The sequence below is a fragment of the Enhydra lutris genome, unplaced genomic scaffold (genome assembly GCF_002288905.1).
Source record: "Enhydra lutris kenyoni isolate GAN:26980312 unplaced genomic scaffold, ASM228890v2 scaffoldscaffold1, whole genome shotgun sequence".
NCBI classification, from domain to species: domain Eukaryota; kingdom Metazoa; phylum Chordata; class Mammalia; order Carnivora; family Mustelidae; genus Enhydra; species Enhydra lutris.
Genome location: NW_019154085.1, coordinates 38,054,290 through 38,075,000, shown reverse-complemented (window position 1 = coordinate 38,075,000; position 20,711 = coordinate 38,054,290). Strand labels below are relative to the sequence as shown.

Below are 20,711 nucleotides of genomic sequence, written 5' to 3'. Positions count from 1 at the left end.
CCACTTTCTTACACCATACGCAAAGATAAATTCAAAATGAATTAAAGACCTTAGTGTGAGACATGAAACTATAAAAATCCTAGAGAAGAACATGTGTAGTAACTTCTTTGACATCGGCCATAGCAATTTCTTTCTAACTATGTCTTCTGAGGCAAGGGAAGCAAAAGCAAAAATAAGCTATTGGGACTTCATCAAAATAAGAACCTTCTGCACAGTGAAGGAAACAATCAACAAAACTAAAAAGTAATCTATTGAAAGGGAGAAGATATTTGCAAATGAAATATCTGATAAAGGGTTTGTGTCCAAAATGTATAAAAACTCAACACCCCAAAATGAATAATCCAATTAAAAAATGGATGAATAGACATTTTCTCAAAGAAGACGTACAGACGGCCAACAGACACATGAAAACATGCTCAGCGTCACTGATCATCAGGGAAATGCAAATCAAAACCACAGTGAGATAATTCCATGAAGTTCTTTAGCTGAATCATGACTGTAAGAGTCAGCTTCAGCCCTTATGAGTGTATAGCCCATAGGGGTGGTGGCCTAGTGGGAAGTGTGTGCTTCTAAAAATGTTTATGAATGACTATGATAAATTTCCTTGGTATTTAGCAATTTAGCAAGGATGCAGCATATGTACTTCAGAGTGACAGTGACTAAGGGGGGAGGTTAGAGGTTTGCTTTGTATTGTGTCTTTGAATGTCCTCATCCTCAGGGATAGGAGAGGAAAAGCAAATATACCTGGAGAAAAATCTACCTCTGCATTGTGGATTCTATGCACCAGAATTTTCTGGAATAGTCTTGATCACAGTGTTTTGTTTTCCATCACAACCACTTTGGTACTGAACTATGTATGAGGCCCCCTCTTATCACCAGAAACAGTGTAACTTTATCAGATCATGTTTCTCAAGTTTTGGTTTTTAAAAATTTTTATTGTAGATTGTCTGCCATTTTTGTTTTTCTTTTTAATTACAAAAATGTCCCCAGACTTACTGAAATATAATTGACATATAATGTTGTGTAAATTTAGATGTATAATGTGTTTATTTGATACACTTACATGTTGCAAAGCGATTACCCCCCATTGCATAGTTTACACAATCATGTCACCAAATTATCAGGGATTTTTGTATAAAAAAGTTGCTTTCTGAGCAACTTTCAAGTATGTAATACAGTATTATTAAATAATCACCATACTGTACATTAGATCCCCAGAACGTGTTAATCCTATAACTGGAAGTTTGTACCCTTTCACCCACATCTTCCTAGCCCCAGGAAACCACCCTTCTGCTCTCTGTTTCTATGAATTCTGTCCACTGTTTTCTGATGGTATTCCTTTACCTAAAATGTTATTTCCTTGGGTTTAGGAAGCTAGATCAGAGATGTGGGGAAAAACTGCAGTCACTAATCTGAATTTAGACTTGTTTTTCCACATTCTGATTAGGTATATATAACTCCCAGTCCTACAGGGAGAAATAAATGCTTGTCTACTTCTATACCCTTATTATTCCCTCATTTTACACTGCCTCCCCCAAATTTGGCGTTTGCTGTCAGTTTGGGATTCCTTTGCATTGCTTTCTTTCCTGAAGCAAATCAGAGAGGAGTATAGTTTCATTCAGTCTATGCATCTATGGTTGGTAGGTCATTGGACCACATTTCACTATTGGTTTATTTACATGCCTGTGACTGGTACATGTTCTGACTATGTGTTTTGTGCTGGTTTTTTTTTTTTTTTTTGATATGCTGATGGGAAGCCATAGATATTAAAAAATATTACCATGCCATATCTGGCACCTGTCACAGGTAACTTCTCCCACCTCTTGTCCTTTTGAGAACCAGAAGCTGGGCAAGGTGTGTGCTTTGTAGCTCAGTGGCTCTCAGACTTCACTGTGCATTAGAATCACACCGAGGGCTTATGAAATCAGAGTTCTGGGCTCCATCCAGAGTTCTGGAGTCAACAGGTTTTGGGTGGGGCCCGAGAACTTGCATTTCCAGGGAGTTTCCAGGTAATATTGATGCTGCTGGCCTTGGGGCCTCATGGAAAGAACCACTGTTACAGTGTGATGAACAGACACAAACCCTTTTGAGAGCAAACACCTCCAAAGAATATTTGGTGATGACTGAGTCAGTAAATTAAAATCAAATTTAAGCAAGTTTGTGAAATAAATGGGACGAGGCGTTTAAAAAACTTTCCTGGACTATCATCTTTAGAAATTCTTCTTTGTTCGTCAACACACTTGCATGAAAATAATCATCGAAGATTTATTTTCTCTCCAAAGGGCTGTCATAGAACCTTAATCTTTGACTCCCCCCATGCGGGGTCCTGTGCCCGCCTGGGTGCCTTCCATACTGAACCACCTGTAGAATGTGAGGGCTTTGAACCTACCTTTTCTTTTCCAAATCTCTACATTATTCTCCTCATCTCAAGTATAAACCACGCCATTTTTATGTGTATTTATAAACATGCTAGTCAGATGAGGTGATGGGAATATGTCATTAAGACATTTTATTTGTGTGGTGCCTGGGTGGCTCAGTCAGTTAAGCGTCTGCCTTTGGCTCACATCATGTTTCTGGGGGCCTGGATGGAGTCCTTCGTCAGGCTCCCTGCTCAGTGGGGAGTCTGCTTCTCCTTCTCTGCCTCCCCCACCACTCCTTAGCTGGTTCTCTCTCTCTCTCTCTTTCTCTCTCGTGCTCCCTCTCTAAATAAATAAAATCTTAAAAAAAAAAACCCAAGCCCAAGAAACAGAAAAAAAAAACCATTTTATTTGTTGTTTATAAGGAAACATATACCACAGTGATCTTTAAATCAAAGTTGTAAAATAGTATCTTGTCATTATATTTAATCTTCGATTTTAGTGCTTTAATCATAGTGCGAGAAGAATTTGTATTTAAAAAATTTGTATTTAAAAAAATACTTTCTATAGGGCATTAGTAAGAAAAACAGGCTACTTTATAATGGGTTTGTTGAACTGTAGCTACCCATATGTTGAGAGGACATACTGGCGAATTTGTAAGCTGCTGAGAAATATATGAATGTTAAGCTTTATTAGTAAAGGAAACGATATTTCTTCTTTACATATTTGCTTCCCCTTGTACATTCGTTTCCCTTTTGTGAAACATTTCTCTATGTTGCTCCTCCTTTGTTAAGCTCCTGAGTAACCTTTTTCCCCTCTTCTTTCAGCTGGCATAGATCATAGGTAGAAACCACCCTCTAGTGGCCAAAAGCATCATGAAAAAAAAAAAAGACTATAAAGACAAAGCTAAAAAATGAGGAAGAGGTTGATTTTTGCATGTGACTAGTTTGTAACCTAGTTCCGAAGGTAAATCCAAGAGGAGACTTCTAGAAACACTTACACAACAGAGAAAAATCCCCAAGATGATGGACAGGCTTAAGCCTTGGTTTTTAGGGGCTGCTGTCTGGGAAGGCTCGCTGTTGAGTTCTTGAACATCATCACGATCCAGCTGGGTTATCTACAGTATATTCTTTCATTTGTCCCTAAATGTGTTTGGAGGAGAATGCTGTTTGTGAGGATGGAACTCAAGCCAGGGGTGGTTTGCTTTTCGACCATATACTTAAGGCTTTTTTCCCTTCGCACGTGAATTAATGATGATTTACACTCTATTAATAAACCTAGAGAGGTTTCAGAATTTTTAACATCTCCAAAGATTTTCTTTTTTACATGTAAAAAAATGCAATTCTCCTTTAAAAAGGAGTTTTTCTTCATTAACAGGACACCTTATTGTGATGGCTGTTCCTCATGTCTTAAAAAGTCTTCTCTTCAGTTAAGACTGGATCTTTTCCCTCCGTATATCCCTCCACCTAAAAATTACCCTTAAAAAAGTCAGCCTTTTCTTAATGTTACCAGCTATTCTTTTGCCCAAACAACTGTAGACACAGCATGGGTATTGTTTCCTCGGTAATCAGCAAGTGAAACACCTGTAAAAGCATCTTTGATATTTTTCTTTCTGTGTCACACAAGTAACCTATTTTCAATGTGGGAAGTTAGAAATTTGAATATGCACACTTAAAATATAAATATAAAAACGAATCCTTTGATTTCCCTGCCTGACAAAAACTGTCAATTTTAGGAGACCTACTCCCAGGCATTTTCATGATTTGTCCGAATCAGACGTTTGCAAAGAAAAGAACTCCTGCTGTAATTATGTATGCAAAGGTTATTTTGCACTGGGATTCCATCTTCCTAGCAAGTTCAGTTCACTCACTGTGACTGAACGTCGTCTATATTCACCAACCTGTGTGCTAAGGAAGGGAGAAGAGAACAGACCCGTTGTTAAGAGAAAATGCAGAATTTGGGATCAGAGTTTGAGCTGTGAGTCAAAGCTTTACTGCCTGGCAGGAAACCAGATCCAGCACAGAGAAGCGTCTCAGGGGATGAGAGGGCTGAGAGGGAAGGCAAATGGGTAGGTTTTTTTAAAAAGCCAAATGTAAACAGACTCCGTTTCATATTAGAAGAATCCAGGAATCTGAGCGTCTGCCTGGGAAATCTGGGCTCACAGGTTGTGGCATTGCAGAGCTGGTCCCGTTTATGTTTTTCCAGAAAGCAGGCTTCCCTGCTGACGGGAGGCAGTGGCCCTGGGATGTAGGTGCTCTTCCAGGCTGTGGTGTTTTAGTGCTCTCGTGGTGTATTCAAGGCAGGCACCTCTTTTCAGAATTCTAGTACCTTCATTGTCCTTGAAAATCAGATGCGTGCAGTGGTCAGCAGACCAGGGGGACACATGCCTCATTTGTTATGTGTTCGGTGGGTATCATATGCCGGGCACCCTGCTGGACGGTGTGGCCACTTCAGGTGAAATGTCAAGTACGCGTCCTCCTAGGGGTGGGGCAGGGGCCCTCCTTTTATAAGGACTTAGCAGCTTCTGTTGCAACAAGCGCCCCTGAATTACACAGATGGAAGATGCCATGTGCTGGCCCTTGAGACGGTGACACCTGGGTGGCCCAGAGCTCCCCACCTGTGAACACTTAACTCTGGGTTACGGAAAGAGGTTCGTGGAAGGAAAGGGGTTCAAATCCATTTTATTGGCATAAAAGATAAATCGAGAGGCAAGACTTTCTTCACTCAAATGTTCAAATCACTCCCCCCCGCCCCCCAGTGCCCCACTGTCTCAGTGACTCTTGCAAGCAGTGCTCACATATCTTTGGTCATCGGTTGGTGGTTACACCAGGGGGCGGTGTGGCTCCACAGGGGACCCACGACTTCTGGAGTCATTCCATCTCCTCTCCACCCTTTTCTGTCTTTTTAGGAGTTCTTTCCCTGTGCCTCTTTCCCCCATCTCCCCCTTGATATTCCGGGTCCCTGTCTTCTACCCTCTCCCACTCTCTCTCCTTCCCCCTATTCCTTGTCTTTCTGTCTCCCTCTCTCTCTCTGCTTCCTCCCTCCCCCAACTTCTTGCTTCTGACCCCAAACCTTTCTTTTTTTGGCTACCATTCTGTAGATCCCCTCAGTGCGTAGCTCACTCCTGGTCAGTATGGTCAGAATTGGTCAGATGGTCATTAAAACGAGCTGATGTTTTTTCTTCATATGGCTTCCCTGGGAGAAATTGTCAGTTCGCTTTGTTCGATTAAGATCTACTTCTAGAAAGTGGTTTTACCAGCTTTCTGGCTTTCCATCCCAATCCCTGCTGCAGCCCCACCATGTGAATGAGATTCTGTTGTATGGAAAAGTGCCTAGAACAGAAACTAACCCCTGGAAGGGGGTTCGATAAATGTCAGTTTCCTCCTTCCTTCCGGAAGGCGTTGCAGCCTCTCTGGATAAGCCAAGCCAGGAAGCTGGGACTCACCTACGTCCTCGCCCTTTCTCAAGCGCCACATCCCATTTCTTACAAGTGTTGCTGTTTTACTTTGTAAATGGCTCTTGATATTTCCTCTCTGGCTGGCCCTGCCACCACACTCATCCCGCTCGTGTTTTCCCTGGGACGATTGCCATACGTCTTCACTGATTTCTCTGCATTGATTCTGATGGGGCTTTCCCCCATTCACCAGAAAAGTGATCTTCCTGAGAGGCGCACTTGATCTCTCACTCTCTGTACCCCCCCACCCCCCGCCTCCGTTGAAGGTATCACCTGGTCTGGTGGCTGCCAGCGTCTTGTTTGTTCTCTGCCCTCTGCTCTTCTGTGGACCTCAGCCCATCTTTGTAAGGAGACGTAGCAGCCTGGCCCACCTACCATCGGACTTCTGTCCACGCTGCCTCTCCTGTCTTGAATTTCCCGGTGCCCCCCACCCCCCGCCGCCCCGTTGCTGCCTACACACAACCCACCTCTCAGCTCACTGTCCCTTCCTTGGGGCTGTCTCCCTGGAGCTCAGCCAAGTCCAGTTCTCCCACTTCTCCTTCCCCCTGGCTCCCTGCCTTGGGGATCGCCCCCTTGCTCACACTCACCCAGTTATGATTTCACATGTATTTGGATGATTGTTTGGTGTCTGTCTCCTTTAAATGCCCCAGTAGAGGTATTACATCTATTTTCACACATAGGAGGCACTTAATAATTGTATGTTGCATTAAAGAATGAATCAGTCGAAGGGGCAGACAGGAGACCGGAACGTGGCCAGCCTTCACCCAATGACTGTGAAAGGCAGCGGCAGCCTGCAGAGCTGGGAAGACAAACTCATTGCATGAACTGTTAGGATATGACTTACAGCCTGCTGTCTGTCATCCGTCTTTCTCGGAAGCCCAGTGAGGGACGTGCAAATCTGTAGACGGCTCAGCAGCATATAAATACTAGGGAGCCTGGAGAGTCTAAAACTTTAATTTAGCCTCTATGTATGGTCCTTCCAATTTAATGTTTCTGAGAAACACAGCCAGGGAAACATTGATTGATTTGGGTCTTCTCACATCTATTTTCTCTCTGGTTCCGGTGCCTCCAGCAACGAAAGGATGAGAAATTAGGGAGTAAAGAAAGAAGCAGCCATGGCAGCCACTGTGCTCCACGCGCCAGCAAGGCTCTGTCTCCTTACACAACTTCCTCCCATTTATAGATGTTTTCCTTTTTCGTGTGTGTGTGTGTGTGTGTGTGTGTGTGTGTGAGACAGGGATGTGATTGCTGCATGGGAGTCTGTACAGATACGAACATCAGCATATCTGTTTAGAACAGAACATTGGAACCCTCGATGGGATTAATGTGAACAGGGATTCATACCTACTTTATTTCTTTCCTGTTCTTACAAAAATTCCTATTGTGATCATATCGGCAGAGAGAGTGATATTGTGCACCTGCACACGTGCACACACAAGCTCACACACACACACACTCTCTCCCTGAAACCAAGCTCTCAGCCCAGTAGAATGATTGCCCTGCCCATCACTCCGAGGGTCCCGAAGGGTCTCTAGGGCAATCAGCGAGTTTAGCGAGAATTTGAAAGCTCACGGCCATATTAATGTAACAGGATTGTTTTCCCTTTTGCCCACATTTTTAACTCACGTGAGAGAATGTTTGGAGGGTTTGATGTCTCAGGAAGTGGTCTAGACTTGAATCAGGGAGTCTGGGGCTTCCATGTTTTATCATTCAATGTGAAATGAGAGGAAACATCCTCTGAGTTGCTACATGCCCTTAAAGGAACCACCTCCTTCTCCTCCACTCACTTCAGTCTGACCTTAAAGTAAAACAAACAAACAAACAAAAAAACAAACAAAACCCCAGACGCTTCAAATTTGCGCTCACCTTGAATTTGGCCTGTGCTGGGGGAGTGAGCCTTGTGGCTTCCCTGGTGTTTTGAACACATTGCCACATCGCTGTTGGGTTTTGAAGGAGCTCTTTGCTTTTTCTGAGGCAGTGGGGAGCAGAGGTAGCCCAGCAGAGGTGGTGTCTTTGGCGGGAGAGTCACCCCAATTTGTTATACAGAGTGTGGAAGCCATCTGGCTACAACCGGAGTCCCCCCAGTTTGGGATTTTTAGAGTGAGCTGCGGTGGGCAAGGGGAGAAAAGAGCTGTGGAGTAGACAGCATGGGGCCAGAGCCTCTCTTCTGTTAAGATGAATATTTAAGTAATGTTGTCTTGGGACAACGTTGAGAGAGCAGAAAAGGAAACGGCAGCAAAAAGCCTTGACTTTCAATGGACAGAACAAAACCCGGAGTTGGCAATGGTATTCTAGAACCCTTCAGACCGCGGGGGAGTCAAATCCTGGCTCACTGTGCCTTTGCTAAGCCAGTCAGTAGTGTAGGACTTTGGTCTTCAAGGGAGGACACAGAGGAATTAAAACCTAATGGCAGAACTTTCAGCAGGGTTCTCAGTAGCTCCAATAATCAGTCACCAGGTGGGGCTTCTCTCCTCTCTTTTTCCTTTCTGTCTATCATCTCTCTCTCTCTCTCTCTCTCTACTTATTTCTTTTTATTGAACTGTAGTTGACATATAATTCTTATTAATTTCAGGTGCACAACATCGTGATTCGACAAGTCTATACGTTACACTGTGCAGACCACCAGTAGAACTGTCATCGGTCCCCATGTAATGCTATTACGATGTCATTGACCACGTTCTTCGTGCTGTCACTCTCATCCCTGTGACTTATTCAGTCTGTAACTGGAAGCCTGTACCTCCTACTCTTCTCTCCTCTCTTTATTCCATTCATTTGGTATTTGAATCTGACTAGCCCCAGATGAACTGAGTGTCCATATTCTCTCACTGTGGGAGGAAGTCACCCAGGTATTATATTAAACCCATAGTCACAGATGGACCCCTCAGTTCTGCCCCTAAAATCCCTTTTCTCAATGAATGTACTCTCTTCACCATGAAAAATCCAAACCTACACATTCTGAAATGTCCTCGAGTTGTTCTCGTGTTCTAAAAAGGATCTAGGACGCTGGTTCTCAAAGGGGGTTTATGTTCTCCAGGAGCCATATGGCCATGTCTGGAGACCTTTTTGGTTGTCACGACTGGGGAGAGGTGGGCTGCTGGCATGTAGTGGGTAGAGACCAGCAATGCTGCCCAACATCCTACAATGTACCGTACAGCTCCCAGCCATCAAGAATGATCTGATCCAAAATTTCAGTACCGTTGTGGTTGAGAAACCCTGATTTTGGGTGTTAAAGACTGAATTTTGTCTCTCAGTTTCATATGTTGAAGTCCTAACACCCCCTCCCCAACCACCCCAGTGTGACTGTAAAGAAAGTGCCTTCAAAGACGGAATTAAGGTTCAATGAGGCCTTTAGGATGGGGCTATAAACCAGTATGACTGGTTCCCCATAACTGTCTGAAACCACCAGGGGGGGTGTGCCCACAGAGACAAGGCCACACGGAGACGAGACACAGGGAGAAAGTGGCCATCCACAAGGCGAGGAGAGAAACCAAGGCAAGGAGATTTCCAGCTTCCAGAACTGTGAGAAAATAAATTTCTGTTGTTTAATCCCCCCAGCCCGTGGCGTTTGGTTATCACGGCCCTAGCAGACGGGTATGCTAGGTAATGCATTCTGGGGACGTTCTCGGGAGAGTAGGAAGAACACAGGGTTGACTGTGTGTCCTTGGGCAAGTTTCTTTATCTCTTTGACCCTTAATTCCTCATGGAAGAACACAGGGTTGACTGTCTTTCCTCATCTATACGCTGGGACTAGCCATGCCCATCATTTTGGGCTGTCATGAGGATTGAACCAGTTAGCCCATGGGGAGGGGCTGGTAAAGCAGATGACTCTCGTGTGCTATTAGATTGTAAGTTTCTTGCAGACAGAGACCTGCCATTGAGCTTTGTATCCTCAGTACCCGAAAGCTCCTGGCACACTCTGGGCACATCTTAAATGTGTGTTGGCTTAATCAATGGCACTATGGGTGCTGATCCAACAGCTATTTTGAGCATCTTTTCTGTGCCAGACACTGAATACAGTGTCTGTGAACAGGGCGATCTGTCTTCCAGCTAGTCTTCTAGAGGAGGAAGAGAAATAATAATCTAGAATAGGAATTGAAATATGATTTCAGACAGTTATAAGTGTTGCCACGAAATCAGCTAAGTATTAGGATGAGTAACTGGTGGGAGAAGCTTTAGACAGTGTTGTCAGAAAATGATCCGGAGAAGGGGTTTTTGCCTTGTTTTGTCTATTGATACAGCTGTCGGTGATTTAAGTTCTTCAAGACCTGTTGCTCTTGTGAAGGGGTTTTCCCAAGTGGTGAACAACTCTAGGTACTGTCTTCTCTGGATTTACCCAGTAGTTACACTCCAGAAAAACTCAGCATGTCTTAAAAACTGTATATGTCAGTGTGCATGTAAAGCTATTAGGTTCTATGCCTGGAAGCTCATGGAACAGAGTTTTCACCTCCATGAATCTCTGATGGACAGACTGAAGTCCTGAGGGACACCAGAGTATCCTTGTTGTGAGCAGTATCCTAGACTTTATAAGATGGTTACTATCTCTGGCCTCTACCCACTAAATTCCAGTTGAATCCTCCAATCAGTGTGATAAGCCATCCCTCCCCTCCCCCAACTTTCAAAATAACCTCTATAAGGCAGTTTACCTCCCATTGAGAGTTATGATTTTTTTTTAAAGATTTTGTTTATTTATTTGAGAGAGAAAGAGCACAAGCAGGGGAGGGGCAGAGGGACAAGCAGACTCTCCGCTGAGTGCAGAGCCTGATGCAGGGCTCGATCCCAGGACCCTGAGATCATGACCTGAGCTGAAGGCAGACACTTAACCAACTGAGCCACCCAGGCGCCCCTCCAGTGGCTTTATAATCTTCTAATCCAGTTGCCATTTTTCAGTCTTTAGACTCTTTGAGCCGCCTTCCTTGATTTCCTTTCTTCCCCTGGCTCCCGTGACATTGCTGTCCTTTGCTTTTACTCCTCTCCTTTGTCTTATCCTTGCCCAGTGTCCTGATCTGGTATCTCCTTCTCCACCTGCCCATGCATGTAGATCTGACCTCAGTCCCTTCTTTTTTTCTCTCAAGAGTTTTTCTTTGATGAAACTTCAACACCACTTCAAGGCCACTAATCCCCAAGATGCCGTTTCTGCACTATTTAAGACTATTTTTCCATCTGCGACCTGGACCTCCCTAAGTGAGCCCTAAGTTAAACAAAATCCAACTGGTCAACTTCTCAAAACCCTGATATTCCTTTGGTCGTGTTAATGGCAACATTATCCACTCACTCAGCCTAAATGCAGCGGCCATAGTGACCATGCTCACTGCTCACGTCCAGCTGATCACTACGTTCTGTCAATTTAAGGAATATTGGAGTCGAATATTCAGGAGTAAGTCATGCAAAGATGGGAGTGGTGGTGATGAAGATAGCTGCCCTGGAAAGGGCCACTCTCATCTCACCCTTCTGATCTTTTTTAATTTAAAAAAGTTCTTTGGACTAGCCTATTTTTCCTAGACCCTGGGCATACTGCCCTGAGCTAATTTGTTTGTCCGAATTAATTACTCTCAGGGGGTGGCAGCCTCATTTTCACAGAAGCCATCTCTTTCAGAAGGAATGCCTTTTTATTCAAATAGTCCAACTTAGGCTCTTGGGTACTCAGTGTAAGGAGTGCCTTGACATTTCCATAAAGATGTTGAGATGTTACCATCCCCGAAGAAATGGTTTCAGAAAATGAAACCTCTATCTTTTTCTTTTCCTGCAAGGAAGAAAAACATCATCAGCTTAATTATCTCTGTAAAATAACGTCCTCATTTGCTTTTCATGTTACTAGTGGAAGAAGAGAATGATACAGCTTGTGAAGAATGAAAACAATTACGGGTGATTTCATGAAATTTGCCTTTGATTTTTGTGTATGTAAATAATACTTCAATTGGGAGGTCAAAAATGCTTGCAGGGTTATCTGTTGTTCTTCCAAGCGATTTTCAAAACATCTGTTAGGAGAGCAAATACGATTGAAAAGCTCTTCCTTGCGACTGTCGGTCCACACTGAGAAGCCAAAAGGCAATGAACTTGTGATGTAGGTTACGTATTATATTTCTTTAATTGTGAGAAAAATCACATAACATGAAATCTACCCTATTAACACATTTTTAAGGGTACAGTGCAATTTTGTTAATGATATGTACATTGTCAAATAGCAAAACTGAAACTCTATATCCATTGACAAGGAACTCCCCATTTTCCCCTCCCCTGAGCCCCTGGTAACCACCATTCTACTCTGCTTCTCTGAGTTTCACAACTTCAGATGCCTCATATAAGTAGAATCAGGAAATATTTGTCCTTCAGTGACTGGCTTATCTTACTTAGCTTATAGTTTCAAGGTTCATCCATGTTATAGCATACGACAAGAGTTCTTTCCTTTTTAAGGGCTGAATAATATTCCATTGTATGTATAAACTGCATTTTCTTTATCCATTCATCCCTTGACTGACATTTTGGTGGATTCTATCTCTTGGTTGTTGTGAATAATGCTGTAGTGAATATGGGAATGCAAATATCTCTTTGAGATCCTGTTTTGGGTTATTTTGGATAAATCCTGGAAATGGGATTATAATTCATATGATAGTTCTATTTTTAATTTGGGGGATTCTCTCTATTGTTTTCCATAGTGGCTGAACCATTTCACATTTCCATCAGCAGTATACAAGGGTTCTAATTTCTCCATATCCTTGCCAACAATTTCTATTTTCTGTGTGTGTGTGTGTGTGTGTGTGTGTGTGTTTATAATGGTGGTCCTAATAGGTGGGATGCATTAACTCATTGTGGTTTTGATTTGCAATTTCCTGCTGATTAGTGATGTTGAGCATCTTTTTGTGTAACCTGTTGGCTAATTTGTATTCTCTTACACATTCCACAAAAAACAACTCAAAATGGATTAAAGACCTAAATGTAAGACCTGAAACTATAACACTCCTAGAAGAAAACATAGGGGAAAACCTTCATAATATTGGTCTTGGCAATGATTTCTTGGCTAGGACACCAGAAGTACAGACAACAAAAGCAAAAATAGAGAAGTGGGGCTCTATCAAACTAAAAAGCAATACAGCAAAGGAAGAAATCAACTGAGTAAAAGCCAACTATGGAATGGGAGAAAATGCTTGCAAAGTCTCTATTTGATAAGAAGTTAATATCCAAAACTCTTACAAAAAGAAAGGTTTTCTGCTGAACCCAGATCAGGAGTCAGCAAACTTGTCCTCCAAGAGGCCAGCTAGTAAGGATTTGGGGCTTCGCAGACTATAGAGTCTTTGTTGCTTCGCAGACTATAGAGTCTTTGTTGCAACTACTCAGGCTGCCTTTGTAATGGGAACACAGCCGTAGACAATGCATAAAGGGATGAATGCAGCTGTGTTTCAATAAAACTTTGTTTATAAAACCAGACTGGGATGCATTTGGCCTGTGAGCCAGAGTTTGCTGATCTTTAGCGTAGAGCAGGGTTCTCTGCATCTGGTGCTGTTAGCATTTTAGCTGGATTTTTTTTTCTTTTTTCTTTTTTTGGGGAGGTTGGTCATGAAGGGCTGTCCTATGCCTCCTAGGATGTTTAGTAGGATCCTGACACTAGATACCAGTGGCAGCCTCCTTCCCCTCCACCCTAGTTGCGACAACCAAAAGCACCTCCAAGCATTGCCAAATTCTGGGGGCAAAATCGTTGGCCATTGGGAAACTCTGATCTAGATGATCAAAATATTGATGAAGAGTAATAAGAAATATTTTTCTAAAATTACAAAAAGTAGGGGAAGATGGAAGAATTGAAACCCATGGCCTGTTTGTCTCAGGTAGGTCAAGGTCTCAAAGGCGCCGGTATCACTGCCTCATTTGGGAGAGCAGTTCAAAAACAACTGAAATGGCAACAAATTTGAAAACCACTTTGTTAATACTCTACAGATAGGAGCTTAACCTACTTTTGCGATAGGCACGAGAAACAAAACAGTTCAACACATGAGCATGTCCTAATGCAACTTTCTGAGTCTGAGGGTTGGCTATGAGTTGGAAAGCTGGGTGGGGGGGACCTAGTAGTTCTAGTTCTCATTTGAGGAAGGGTTTCTTTTTTCTGCTTATCTGAATTCAGAACCAACACAGGCAGGGTGATTTTTGAAAGCACTCACGTGTTTCTCATTGTTTGGACAGGCCAGGAAAAAAAAATGGCTTGGTTTCACTGCAAATTGGCACTGATGCATGTTTTTGAAAGTTAAAAACAGTATAACATTCATGAGTGAATCTCAAAGAATGTTGTCTTCTTGTCCTTCAGCATAAACACCTGTGCTGCGAACGGAGTAAAAGTCATCTTTATTGAGAAACTGGTAGTTTCTTTTTCTTCATTGCTCTTATTTTATTTTTAAAGTACAAAATATTATAATTGAGATAATAGTTCTTTTATTTTTTTAAGATTTCATTTCTTTATTTGAGGGAGAGAGCAGAGGGAGAGGGAGAAGCAGATTTCCTACTGAGCACAGAGCCCGACATGGGGCTCGAACTCAGGACCCTGAGATCATGACCTGAGCTGAAGTCAGCCACTCAACCAACTGAGCCACCCACATGCCCCAAGCGAATCACAATTTTAAATTAAAAAGAATTACCTCACATTTTTTTTTAACAATTAAAAAAAATTTATTTGACAGAGAGAGAGATCACAAGTAGGGAGGCAGGCAGAGAGAGCAGGGGAAGCAGGCTCCCTGCTGAGCAGAGAGCCCGATGCGGGGATCAATCCCAGGACCCTGAGATCATGACCTGAGCTGAAAGCAGAGGCTTTAACCTACTGAGCCACCCAAGCGCCCCAGAATTACCCCACGTTTTATCAGGAGTTTCTGTGAAGCCTTTTTTTTTTTTTAAAGATTTTATTTATTTGACAGAGAGATCACAAGTAGGCAGAGAGCAGGCAGAGAGAGAGAGAGAGAGAAGCAGGCTCCCCAAAGAGCAGAGCGCCTGATGCAGGGCTTGATCCCAGGACCCTGAGATCATGACCTGAGCTGAAGGCAGAGGCCTAACCCCTGAGCCACCCAGGTGCCCTCTGTGAAGCCTTTTTAGATGACTTTCTGCTTAATAGCAAAGGAAATACATGGATCCCTTTCTCTTTTAATTAAACCCTCTTTACTTGCTAGATACCGCTTTCTGATTGGAGGAGGAGTGGTGCACATCCTTGAAAGGAGCTCTTCCTCCCATGCTGTCAGCCCCGCTCTGATTATCCCTGTCTCCTGTGGCTACGCTGATGCACTCAGACCCTGGTCTCTGGGTCACTAGTGTCGTTGGACATGGTGTAGTAATGAGACCATCTGGTGGATAAATGGGATCACTCCTTTTATACTTGGGATCCTGCAAAGGGTAATGAGAACGGACTCTTCCCAGCCTTCCCGGAAAGCCACATTGCAACTAACCCCCAGGGGACCCAGCTCCCTAAATCCCCTCTGTCCGTGCCCTGCTACCATTGCCGACCCAGCCACCTTCCTTGCAGACTGGTCCAGCATGGGTTTAAATGGAACCCTTTCACCGCAGGCCTTTTTCTCTGCCCTTCAGGTTACCACGGCCTCTACTGTGAGGAAGAATATAACGAGTGCCTCTCTGCCCCTTGCCTGAACGCCGCCACTTGCAGGGACCTCGTTAACGGCTATGAGTGCGTGTGTCTGGCTGAATACAAAGGTGAGTCCCACTTGGCCTTCTTGTGCCCGAGTGGCCTGCATGACGTCATGGATTTCTCAACCCAGATGCTTGAACCTCTAATCGGAGCATTACATTATTCACAATAAAAACCAAATGCTGGAAATGGGATGATTTATGGGACCGGAGAGAGTGATCAGCCCGCCCAGGGTTTCCTCCTGATAAGCTGAAAATCTCTCTCCTGCCCTTTCCTCTTCTTGTCTCCTTGCTCTTTTCTCTGTTGAATGTGTGCAAAGCCGATGGTAAGAAGTGAGCCTAAGTGCACCATCAGACACAGATGGGAGGACAGGGCTGTGGAGACCGCGGGGGAGGGACGCGTGCTGTTCTGCGGTGCTTGCTGGGCAGAGACAGGAAGCTGTGCTGTCAGTGCAGGACGCACGTGAAATCTCACATGTTGGCAGGAAAGTTAATCCTCGTTAAATGAGTCAGTTGCAAGGGAAACGTTATTAGCTCATTTGAGTGGACGCGCGTCAAAGTCACTCTGGAAAAACAGCCGACATCGACAGAGTGGTTATAATGTGCAGACCTTGTTCTAAGCCCTCGTGTGCGTGAACCCACACTATCCTCCCAATAATCCTGTGAGGTGGCAGTGGTGTCCCTCAGGAGCCCAGCCAGCATGTCCCTAGTGCCCTTCTGCCTCCCTTGTGGGCTCAGTGGTGTGGCTCCATTCAAGCCCCAATACCCTCGGACAGCACGGCACCAGGAAGTCCTGTTTATCAGCTGCCACACACATTTCTCTGAGCCACAACTTCAGAGCTGGGTTTAGATTTTTGCAATGCCTCCATGGGCTCTATTTATAGCCATTTCATTGAACCTCTTGCTCCCAGCCCTGCTCACTTGATGCCATCCATCTGCCTGGTGACCTGGCCTTGCGGCTGCTGTCCCTTCCCACTGGGTGGACTCACCCTTATTTAGTGGTCTTTTTGGTGGGCCTTGAGGGTGTGTAGGCCACATGGATGAACTTGATCTGGTCTCTCTGGCTGGTAGGGATGAGGTGGGGCCAAGGGTTTGCTTTATGTTCAGGAGATCCGATGCTTCTCTCCGAGCGTGATGCCTGTTGAGAGCCAAAGTCCACCACTTCCACCAGGACAGATGTGCTGGCTTCATTCACATGGATTTCATTCCAGGGTTTTCGGGGTATTGAGAAATAGGGAGTCTGCTCGATTCTGGAAAGAAGAATAAAGAAGCAGTGAGTCAGGAGACCTAAGTAGCGCATCCTAATCATGCCGCTGGCTTCCTACTGAGCCAACAGTAATCTCTGAAGCTGACCGGTCTTTATATTGTCCATACAGAGTAAGGGCAGTGATACGTACTGACATTTTGAAATTCTTCAATGACAAAATTAGTCATGGATGTGCTTCCAAAATTAAAAATTCCAAATTCTACTGTTGATGATACAAATTTCCTATCTTTGAGGCATTGCCCATGCTCTGATCCTAAGCAGTAACAAATACAATTACACACGATGGGCCACAGATACATATGTTGATCCTTCTCTATATGCTCTCAATTCTACCCCTTTTATCTTTCTGGGACTGGCTCTCTGTGAGGGATGATCCAAGAAGGAAAATGACCCCAGAGGATAGCCCAACATTTTGGAGGATTTGGGTTTTCAAGAAAAGGACGCGGGTGTGGGGAGCTTTTGTGCACAACAGGGTTAGGGGAGAGCTGCATCAACGGCTTGCAGAGCTCCAAGGACCCTCAGTTTACAAAGAGGAAGTACGTGCTGTGAATGTGTTCCATGTGACTTAATGGGCTCTACAGATCTCATGGAGACTGGCTGACCTCTAAAACATTTGGACAGTTGGACTGAACTGGTCCTTTATTTCCTGTATGGCTGAGAGAAAATGGTCTCTCTTCATTCGTGGAGAGCCCTGAGCCTCCCAAACTGGGAGGCCTCCATCCTGCCCCTTAGTAGACAAGGCTACCAGTTAGCCGGCCTGTCTAGCACTGGAGGGGAGTCTTCAAGGGCTTCTGTCTCTGCCTGATGTTGGCAAACTTCACCCTGGCCAGCATGGGGAGTCTGTCCCAGCAACTCAGAAAGGGAAAATAACCTAGAAAATAAAAATGAGTTGCAGCAAGCACCACCAACTGCATCCACTCAGGAGAGGAAGTGAAACGAGTAATGTATATTACTCACACTTGAATCTGGATCTGGAAGAGCCAAAGGAGGAACTATTTCGTGATAGAAGTGAAAACATGAGGAAAGGGAAATCCTGACTGACAAGAGAGGAAATGTGGAGAGAAGACCCAGGCGGTCTGTTTCCGTCTGGATGGTGGATGGTCCAGAGGAAGAAAGGACACATGGAAATAAAATCAGAATCTACTAATTACTAGAAGGAGAAATGTATGAGCTGGAGAAAACTGGAGTTTTCAGATAGAATGAATGGGTTTGCAGGGTGCCAGAGGGATTAATGAAGGAGATGAACACAATTTGAGATTTTCTGGTAAAATTTCCAAATCTAATGATGAAGAGAAATCTTTTTTTCTGTAAGAGTCTTCAGAGGGCATACAGGTAACATACAAAAGAGAGAATCAAATCTGCACTGATGTGCTTCTCTCTGTAATGAAACTAGCAATAGTGGAGAAATGTTTCTGGCTACCCAGTGCAAAGGGTGGGTGGTCAAGGGTCCTTTACGTTTGAGGGCAAAAGAAAGACATTTCTCCCATTTAAGCGTACAGAAAACATAACACTGTGTCCCCTTTCTAAGAGATTTATTTTAAAAAGTATTCTCACTCAGTTGGAACTATATCAGAACAAATAAACTAGATAGGGGAAGATAGAGAACAGGAAGGAGAGGGTTGAACAGGTTCTTTAAATGCAGGGATAAACCAAAATAGATGATATTAAAGTGCTTGTGGCTGGTAGTTTAATGGGGAAGAAGAGTCTTTTGAAGACAATAGATGTACTTGTTTTACCAATTAGTTCTGCTGTATAACAAGTCACTACGAAGTAGCAGTTTGAAATGACACCCTTTTAGTTGCCAACGGTCCTGTTGGTCCAGGCATGTCTTTGGGGACTCTCTGCTTGGGGTCCCACAAGGCTGGAATCAAGATGTTGGCTGTACTGAATTCCCGTCTGAAGCTTGAATAGGAAAGGGTCAACCTCTGTGTTCCCTCTGGTTGTTTTACAGAATTCATATCCTTGTGGTTGCAGAAGTCATGACAACTTGCAGTGAAAGGGAGATGAAAGAGAGCTTGTGCTCTTTCATGTCTCTCACTTCAGGAGAGGAGCCTATACTCTCTGAAGATCTCATCTGATTAGGTCAGGCCCACCTAAGATCAACAAAAAGTGAACTGATTAGGGACCTTAACTGCATCTTCAAAATCACTTAACTTTGGCTGGATGCTCTTGGTCCAAAGCTCACACACAAGAGAAGGGTGTGACTCGTTGGGGGCCCACCTAGGATGTCTCCATTATATCCAATCTTCAGGAAAAATTGAAATGACTGCATTCAAGTTTGCTATCATTTTAACTAAATCCCTGAGTTGAAGGGGATGGGGAGGGAAGGGTTGGAAGACATACATGCATGTTAAATATCTCATCCCAGTGGGCAGGTAAAGTCATTTAATCTGGGTATATGTGTAGAGACCTTTAGGTTTAGATTTAAAATAAGTCTCCTTAAGGCAAAGCCTAGCAGCGTAAATGGTCGAACTTCTAAAGTAGGAGTTGTGGAGCTGGGGTGGTGGGTGGTAGAGGAACTACGAAAGAGGTGAGGGGGGTAAGTCATGGCCTCCAGTCCAGGGGAAAAGTGATTCACAAGATCCTGTGTCTTTCTCTCCTTGGGGGATGGATATCAGTCCCTTGGAAGCATCTCTCCAAACATATACTTACATATAGGACGTGTGCATAAACTCAGGAAACTAGAAGACAGGTGGGCAACACCTCTGGAGTTAGAATTTACCTCTGGGGTTAGAACTTAGGTTGGTGGTGTGTTGGGGGGTGGGGGGGTTGGGACTTCAACCTCTTACTGTACAAATGCATTTTTTTAAGTGGTGTTCTTTACTGTTTTATGTTAAAATAGAACTCAGATGAACATGACTTTCTAAAAAGAAAACATGTAATAGGAGCTCAGCAAAGTGTGGCTAAGAACATTTTGAAAATGGAAAGCAAGGAGGGGGAACTTCTGCCAGTGTTTTATTATTATTTGTTTGTTGTTACTACATTCACGTGTTAGGGGTGTGAGAACAGAGAGCTAACCAAAACTGAATAAAGGCCCAGTGTCTGTAATAGTGTCTGACCCTTAAGGAGGAATTGGTATAAATGGGAAGGAATTGTTGTGTTTTGTTTTTTTCATAAAAGGTATTGGAGAAATTGGTCTGCTATGCAGAAGAAGAAATGTTTTTATGCATTGCACACAAATTGGAAAAAAACCCCTTTTCAATGACTTGGTGTCCTCCTCGACTTACTTCCCCCTCTCTTCCTCTTTATTTTACAAGCAAGTTTCCCTAGATTACTGTAGATACCATCTCAATTTGTAACATTTTTATTCTTTTCTTGATCCTGTTCAGTTTGGATCTTGTCCACACCGTCTCGCTAAAATGGGTCTCGCGATGACCTCACTGAAGACTTTTCAATGAGATCCTGAAGCCTACCCCTCCAGCTTCTGACTCCCGGTTCCTGGGTGCCTGCTTCCTTGCCCCATTGACTGCCGGCTCCCTCTTGAAACTCACTCTCCTTTAGCTTCCTTCTTCAGCCCCGTTGCTGTCCCCTGACTCTTGTCTCCCTGCCTTCACTGAATCCTTGCCCTCTGGATGACATGAATGTCATAGGCCCCAAGGGTTTCCTTCTTGTCCCCACTCTCTCCCCCCTCCTCTTCACCCTCATCCAGTCCTGCATCCACCGACTGCAGTGTTGGTCCCGGAACATGTGATCCCTTTCTCCTTGACCTCTCCCAACCTTGCCTCTGTGTTTGCTGTGACATTGATGGTCAACCTTGTAGAAATCCCTCTGTCTTACGCTAAATCATCATCTCCTGAAAGGCAGTGACTATGTAGGCTCTTTTCCTGTTAGTTCTCTGCAGCTCTTGGTGTGGTGGCTTACACAAAGGCAAGTGCTCAACAGCCGTCTTTAGTTGCATTGAAATTGTTGCTTAACACGCTAATTAAATAAAGGAAACCGATGTAAATGTTTTCCCAGAAAATTTCTGCTGTATCGTGAAATTGTTAGAAGTGAAATGCGTGGAGGGACTTAGAGTAACCTCTCT

The 20,711-nt window shown here is 43.9% G+C and overlaps 1 protein-coding gene across 1 annotated transcript in view; it reads left to right on the top strand.

Moving 5' to 3' along the window:
• Window positions 1-20,711, top strand: part of LOC111143680 (delta/notch like EGF repeat containing) — a 311,777-nt gene that overhangs the window by 259,987 nt on the left and 31,079 nt on the right. Inside the window, exon 9 of the mRNA XM_022497511.1 lies at window positions 15,364-15,486. Coding sequence (XP_022353219.1) covers window positions 15,364-15,486 — 123 coding nt within the window. The remainder of the gene's footprint in view (window positions 1-15,363; window positions 15,487-20,711) is intronic.